Source organism: Pan troglodytes, chromosome 16 (assembly GCF_028858775.2).
Source record: "Pan troglodytes isolate AG18354 chromosome 16, NHGRI_mPanTro3-v2.0_pri, whole genome shotgun sequence".
NCBI lineage: Eukaryota > Metazoa > Chordata > Mammalia > Primates > Hominidae > Pan > Pan troglodytes.
In genome coordinates, this window is record NC_072414.2 from 9,841,043 (window position 1) to 9,848,673 (window position 7,631).

General features: G+C 49.4%; 1 protein-coding gene across 2 annotated transcripts in view; it reads left to right on the forward strand.

Annotated features, from left to right (window-relative positions):
• The window catches only part of ATP10A (ATPase phospholipid transporting 10A (putative)), a 185,270-nt gene extending 178,010 nt beyond the window's left edge, over positions 1–7,260 (forward strand). Inside the window, exons 17-22 of one of the 2 annotated variants that reach the window (XM_024349066.3) lie at positions 2,899–3,099; positions 5,303–5,383; positions 5,463–5,567; positions 6,069–6,256; positions 6,403–6,778; positions 6,883–7,260. In XM_024349066.3, the coding sequence (XP_024204834.2) occupies positions 2,899–3,099; positions 5,303–5,383; positions 5,463–5,567; positions 6,069–6,256; positions 6,403–6,778; positions 6,883–7,080 (1,149 nt within the window). In that variant the 3' untranslated portion in view covers positions 7,081–7,260. Of the gene's footprint in view, positions 1–2,898; positions 3,100–5,302; positions 5,384–5,462; positions 5,568–6,068; positions 6,257–6,402 lie in introns of both variants that reach the window. The other variant, XM_510255.9, reaches the window with a different exon arrangement.
• Positions 7,261–7,631: the final 371 nt, after the last annotated feature.

Below are 7,631 nucleotides of genomic sequence, written 5' to 3' on the forward strand. Positions count from 1 at the left end.
AGCCTCAGCCTCCCAAGCAGCTGGGACTACAGGTGTGTGCCACCACGCACATCTAATTTTTTTTTTTTAATTTTGTAGAGGCAGGGTCTCACTTTGTTGCTCAGGCTGGTTCTCCATGTTCTTAATTGTTTTTCTGGAGGCTACACCTGCCTTTCTTTTCCCAACCTCTCTTTCCCCCTCACACTCACCCCCTTCATTTTTCGGAGCGTCTTCTAGCAAATTCATACAGCTGCTCAGATCCAGTCAGGGCATGTTTAACTTGATAGGTTTGGTCCCAGACATTAATTCAGATTAGGCTGTGCCTGGGACTATCCGAGGAAGGCTGTGTCACACCACCCCTGGGCTTGCCGGCTCATACCTCCTTTCTCCCAGCCCTGGCATTAAATCCCCCAGAGCTTTGAGGCCTCAAGTGCACAGTTGTAAGCCTAAAGGTTCTCAGCTCCCGAAGGAGTGGAGGGATGAATGGGGGTGGGCAGGGAAGAATCCAAGCCCCCTTTCTATCACTTGTTAGCTGTGAGTTCTTGAGCAAGTTAATTCCTTCTTTGGATTTTTTTTTTTTTAAAGACAGGGTCTGATTCTGTTGCCCAGGTTGGAGTGCAGTGGCACCACTATAGCTTACTGTATCCTCAAACTCCTAGGCTCAAGCAATCCCCCTGCCTCAGCCTCCTGAGTAGCTGGGACTACAGGCCACCATGCCCAGCTAATTTTTTCTATTTTGTAGAGACAGGGTGTCGCTATGTTGCCCAGGCTGGTGTCAAACTCCTGGCCTCAAGCTATCGTCCCATCTCTGCCTCCCAAAGTGTGGTATTATAGGCATGAACCACCATGTCCAGTCTTCTTTTAAATCTTAAAAAAACAAAACAAAGCCTGTGAGTTGAGCCAGCTGATCCCTAATTCCCAGTTAAAATGTCTCAGATCAAAGGGAGGGCAAGAATGATGTAGGCCAAATCATTAAACATTTCAGATGCAAACAAAGGCCCTAGTGGCCACCTGGAATGGGCACAGCCTCCTGCCTGCTACGATGAGTCCCTCCCCATTGAAGGGTGCAGAAAGGAGAAGAGGACGCCTGTTTTTATTCCATAAAAATGCCAGGCCTTTGTTAACAAGCATTAATCTACATGAGGAGTTCAAGGATAATCACTCTGCCTCCTGAAATGAGAAATTCATTAGTTTTAGGAATAAGGTGGCCTTTCTTTCCAATAAAAAGCAGAGAAGAAAGGTTTCCATAGCAACAGTGGTTTGGGAAGAAAGCTTTTTGGTACTATAGGAAAAAAAATCTCAATTATCTGAGTACTTATCTTCTCTTTCTCTTGACTGTATTTGCTACCGATGACTCACTAGGCCAAGCCTGTGGGGGTGAGTGAGCGAGAGCCAGCCGTAGGAGTGAGGAAGGGAAGAAAGTCAATGAATAAAAACCAAATGTTCGTTTTCAGCATGTAGGGAAAGGCTGCATATTAAGACATTTAAATCATAGTCTGACACAGGACTTGGAGGCTGTGTGGCATGGTGGGTAATTTCAACATAAGCTATCATTTCTTATGATCTTCACAAGTCACTTTCAGGTCAAGAAGGCAAAAGCTCAGGGAGGTGAAGTGACTGAGTCAGGGTCAAAAGGGTAGATAGTTGCAGCTCCAGAACCAAGCCCAGGCCTTGTGGTGCCCAGCAGAAAATGTCTGTCTAGCGTCAGAGTTCCCTGCTGGGACTGTGCCTGCCCTCCAAGCCAAGACCCATCGCAGTTGAACAAGTTGGGTTCCTTACTCACACCGTGACCTCAGCCAAGTCACTTGATGTCTTGGAACTTCAAGTTCCCTCTCTGTATGTGGGATAAGAGCACTCGCCCTGCCTGAGTCCCAAACAAGGGAACTAACGATACCACTCACCATCACACACCATAGGCGATCACCTATAGCTCTCCAGGGACTCTGATGAGTACTCTAAATGCACTGGGTCGCTTCATGCTCACAGCAGCTGCATTGGCTGAGTATCATTGGTATGCCCATGTCATGAGCAAGGAAAGCGAGACTAAGGAGTTCATGTTCTGTGCCCAGCTACATAGCTCATGAGTGTTAGAATGCTTTGCAATCACTAAACTGTCATGTCCACCGTATAAATGCACTCAGGCCGCTGATATACAGGAATCTAGCAATAGTGAGAAGAGATCTGACCTTGCTCCCACCCCAGTGAGCAGGGGCCAGAGGTGGCTGTTCCACCTCCCTGAATCTCACTTTCCTGTTCTGCTGAGCTGGGTAGCTGTAGCTATGAGGATCAGAGATGATGCCTCTCCCTCTCCCCCCAGCAGAGGTCCCCGTGGACAATCAGGTCACCGCAGCGATGTTGATGAGGTCATTGGCTTTGCTATTGTGCTTTTGTGTGTCCTCCCCTCAGTGGGAGTCAGTCACTGTCCACTGCACCTCCTCAGAGAGTATGCAGGTCACTAAAGAAGAGACAGGAGCAGAGATATAGCCACAGGTAGGCTTTGTCTGGGGTCACAGACAGAGGAGGGCCACTAGGGAAGATGCCACAGCTCATACTCAACTGGCCCTCTTGAAATGTGAGCAGCCCTACACCCCTGTGAAACCTTGATTTTGTTTTATGTTAATGATCCAGAGCTTGTCAAGCACAAAAATCTCATCCCCGCAAGGGCTGCTCCTGGGAATTCCCAATTCCCACTGCCAGTTCTTCTTTCTTAAGGGAGTGAGGAGGGCAAAGGGAAAGAAGAAGAGGGAGAGGCAGAGGCCAGCATCAGGGCTCAAGGTCACGGCTGTCTTTGGCAGAAATCGCTGCCAATACAGTTAATCTTGACTGTGAAACTCTGCAGGCCTGTCAGCTCCCTCGGATGAGAATCCTCAGCAATGGCTGAAGACTCGCCTGTTCCTGTTCTTCCTTTCTTGATTTCAGATGTTCGTGGGCCTCCTGTTTTGGTTCCAGTTTTTCTGTGGCTTCTCTGCATCTGCCATGATTGACCAGTGGTATCTAATCTTCTTTAATCTGCTCTTCTCGTCACTTCCCCCGCTCGTGACCGGGGTGCTGGACAGGGATGTGCCAGCCAACGTGCTGCTGACCAACCCGCAGGTCTACAAGAGTGGCCAGAACATGGAGGTAAAGCTCCCCTGAGTCTCCGCCTTCCACCTCCTGAGCTCTGCCCTCCACGTTCACTCTTCCAAAGTGCCAGTCCCCCAGCCTTCCTTCAGATGGACACCCTGGACAAACTGAAATTCTAGAATTCACCATTCTAGAGGATGGAGAAAAAGGGCTTCTCTCTGCTTGGCTACAGTACATCAAGTGTTGTAAGCGAAACTGTCCCCCCTCCAAGAGTCTCCTGGAGCCCAAGAAAAGCCCAGAGTCCAGTCAGTCACAGGGGATCACTGAAGCTAGAGGCGGGATTTTTCTAAAGCAAGGAAGAAAATGTGACTTATTTTGAATGGGAATTAACAAGAAGACAAACCCACAAGGAAGCCACTGAGCCACTGAAAGAGCAAATAGATTTAAATACATACTGGCATTAATATACCACATAGATTCACACACTGATGACCAGATGTTTCTGCCAGCCATTAAAATAGACAGCAAGTGCTTTTCTTTGCCTTGAATTATTCCATGTGGGCAAAAAGAACATGGAGTCTCATTTCTCCTGCAATAATCCCTAATTCCAGATTCATTCACTGATGAGTTAACTTCCCCTGGCCACCTCTGAGAATGTTCAGTTCCCACAGAAGCAGGCCGCATGCACGGGGTGCTGGGAGGCTAAGGGCCAGGGAGGGGAGCAGGGCCTCTGCTTGTTATTTGTTGCTTCAGGAGAGTTCCCATCCTTGGCCAGGCCTCAGCCTCCTCGGCCACCTGTGGTACAAAGACGCTGGGAGTGTGTCCTGTCCTGTGGAATTAAAGTGGCCCACAGGAAGAGCCTAGCCAGCACTTTCCCTAAGTGCTCAGCCAGAGCTCCTTCCCCAGTGTGTGTTTCCTGCAGGTCCCGTGCCAGCTGCTCTGGTACTTGGCAGGGTCAAATACACATTTGGTCACCTGGGTAATAGAGACTCTGTTCATCTATATCAAGGTTATTTTCATTTCTGCCCATGGGCATATAGCTGTTTGCTTTCAACATTGGGACACATCCATCGTGTAATTTTAAAAGTGAAGACTCACTCTTAAGAAACATTCTAAGGGACCCACCACCAAGAGAGGCAAAACCTGGTCAAAGTGGAAGGAATAGAAGGGCTCAAATTGGGGGAGAATGCCCGGAATTTCAGGTGCTATTCCTACTTCCTACTTGAGAGACATGTTCCCTGGGAAGATGCAGAAAGCAGTTTCTTTTTTTTTTTTTTTGAGACAAGGTCTCGCTCTGTCACCCAGGCTGGAGGGCAGTGGCGTGATCTCGGCTCACTGCAAGCTCCGCCTCCCGGGTTCACGCCATTCTCCTGCCTCAGCCTCCCGAGTAGCTGGGACTACAGGCGCCCGCCACCACGCCCGGCTAATTTTTCTGTATGTTTAGTAGAGACGGGGTTTCACCATGTTAGCCAGGATGGTCTCGATCTCCTGACCTCATGATCCGCCTAACTGGGCATCCCAAAGTGCTGGGATTACAGGCGTGAGCCACCGCACCCGGCCAGTCTCATCTTTTTACTGTGAACCTGGAGCTACTGAAGCTTGTCTTTTTGGTGCAGGTGTTCCCAGTGAGTGACTCAGCTGCAGATAGTTTTGTAGGTGTTTGGTAGTGCTTTTCATCGGGACTCTGGGGCCTCGCGTCTCCAAAAGTCCTGAGAGAGTGAGTTTTCCCTGGGTGCTTGCCTTGTGCATTAACTTACGTGTAGCGTCCTAGGAAATGTCATTCGAGGTGTCAACCTAAATAGCAAACAGAGAGAGGCTCTCTAAAAGAGAATGGTGTTTATTTGGGAATAGGGCATTGCAATGGGAATGTGTGTGCTGTAGTAAGCTATGTGCATATTTAGCGAGGTAAAGGAAGACAAATGTATGTAAAGGGAAAAATTTCATGATCGTTTTGAGATGCTCTTCCCTTGACTACAAGGATAAACGACAAAGATGGTGCCTGTTTGAGGTTGGACAGACAGTTGCTGGGCACATGTCCTTACAGATATATTTTTCTGTGGATATGATCATTTTTGTTATCAGGTATTTATGCATGAGAACCCTCCCTTCATGGGCTTTCCCAGCTCTACTCCTCAGGGTGGGTTTTTGTTGTTGTTATTGTTGTTGTTTTTAACACAAGTGACTCCATTTTTATTCTAACTGCTTTCACAGAGGATGCCAATGCTTCACTGTAACATCACTGATTGTTTTTGTGTCCCAGGAATACCGGCCACGAACGTTCTGGTTTAACATGGCCGACGCTGCCTTCCAGAGCCTGGTTTGCTTTTCCATTCCTTACCTGGTAAGTTGGCCCCCGGGTGCAGTTTTTCTTACCAGCTGGATCCGGGGACCTACAGATCCAGGACCCCACTGTCTTTCAGGCCTACTATGACTCGAGCGTGGACCTGTTTACCTGGGGGACTCCTATTGTGACAATCGCGCTGCTCACTTTCCTGCTCCACCTGGGCATTGAAACCAAAACCTGGGTAAGAGCCGCCTGCGTGGCCACGTCTCAGAAGAGCACTGATGCCATGGACCCCACACTTCCCTGCAGATTCATGAGGTCTGGGAGGTCGTTTTGAGTAGACAGGAGACTGCAAAGCTGACCTCAGTGTGATGAGAAGGACAATGACACATTTCCGAGCCCTGTGGTGTGGGGAGCTGCTGCAGCCTGTTGCTCGCACTTCCCCGGCCACGCTCATCTCCCTCCCGCCTCTTTCCCGCTTCCACCACCACATTCTCTCCTTTCCCTCCTGTCTTGCCCTCTCGCCCCTGACTCCCTCTCACCTCATGTGCGTCTCCCAGGGTGGTCCATGGGTTCCGGAGGCCTCACTGAGCCCCACCGGTTACCCGCGTCATAGACCGCAGTGTGTCTGAAGGCCTCAGAACCTCACACCTGCTCATTGATGACTGGCACGTTTTTGTTATTGTCATTGTTGTCACTTTTAGGTGGAAATAAAAGCCCTTTCTTTCTCATTCCCCCTCAGACCTGGCTCAACTGGATAACGTGTGGCTTCAGTGTCCTTTTGTTTTTCACCGTGGCTTTGATTTACAATGCGTCTTGTGCCACGTGCTATCCTCCGTCCAACCCTTACTGGACTATGCAAGCCTTACTGGGTGACCCAGTGTTTTACTTGACTTGCCTGATGACGCCTGTCGCTGCGCTGCTGCCCAGGTGGGTGTCGGAGCGGGATAGTGCCTCTGAGCCCCGAGTGAGCCCAGACGACATTGGCATTGCTTCTGCTCTGTGTGGGTCTCTGGAGGCTCAAAGACACCACTGACAGGAATATCTCACTTTTTGTTTTAATGTACTTTTTCTAGATTGTTTTTCAGATCCCTCCAGGGGAGCGTTTTCCCCACACAGCTTCAGCTGGCACGTCAATTGACCAGGAAGTCCCCCAGGAGATGCAGTGCTCCCAAAGAGACCTTTGCTCAGGGACGCCTCCCGAAGGACTCGGGAACCGAGCACTCATCAGGGAGGACCGTCAAGACCTCTGTGCCCCTGTCCCAGCCTTCTTGGCACACACAGCAGCCGGTCTGCTCCCTGGAGGCCAGCAGGGAGCCCAGCACAGTGGACATGAGCATGCCGTTGAGGGAGCACACCCTGCTGGAGGGGCTGAGCGCACCGGCCCCCATGTCCTCCGCGCCAGGGGAGGCTGTCCTGAGGAGTCCAGGAGGGTGTCCTGAGGAGTCCAAGGTGAGAGCTGCCAGCACCGGCAGGGTGACCCCCCTGTCTTCCCTCTTCAGCCTGCCTACCTTCAGCTTACTCAACTGGATTTCCTCCTGGTCGCTGGTCAGCAGGCTGGGGAGTGTCTTACAGTTCTCCCGGACGGAGCGGCTTGCAGATGGACAAGCGGGACGTGGACTTCCTGTCCAGCCCCACTCAGGCCGATCAGGACTTCAGGGGCCAGACCACAGACTACTTATAGGAGCATCTTCAAGGCGGTCACAGTGAAAACCTTGAAATGGCCTTTTTTAATATATATAAATAAATGTTAATATTATTTATGTTTATTATTTGCACAGAAGAGTTCTAGGGAGATGTATTTCTAAATGTTTCCCAGGCTAATACAGGAAACAAGAGGTACCAAAAAAGAAAGTTTATTTTTTAAAGTTCTAAGTAGAGTATATTGAAAAGAAAAAGAGCCTTAACATATATAAAAGTTTAAAGAAGAGTAACACTTGAAAAGTGTGTTTAGATTTATTTTTTCATCTCATTTTTAAGAACAAGCAGTATGATTTGTTTTCTTCAACATGTATGACTGTGCACTGAGTACAAACGTGTGACTGCTCCTAGTTAATGCAGGCAGGTGTGAACATGGGGGAACAATGAGCAGAGATGGCAGAGGGCAGAGCACATGGCCCCCAGAGGCTTCCAGTCTCACTGACACAGGAGGGCTGGGCTCCACTTTATCCAGATGAAGGAAAGGAAGACCTCAAGAAAAATTCACAGTTGAGTGCATCCCAGCATTCTGTTCCGGGCAGGCATTTCAGGAAGACCGCCTTGTAGGTATTACATCCCTGGTGTAGTATTTTGCCTGTTAAATCAT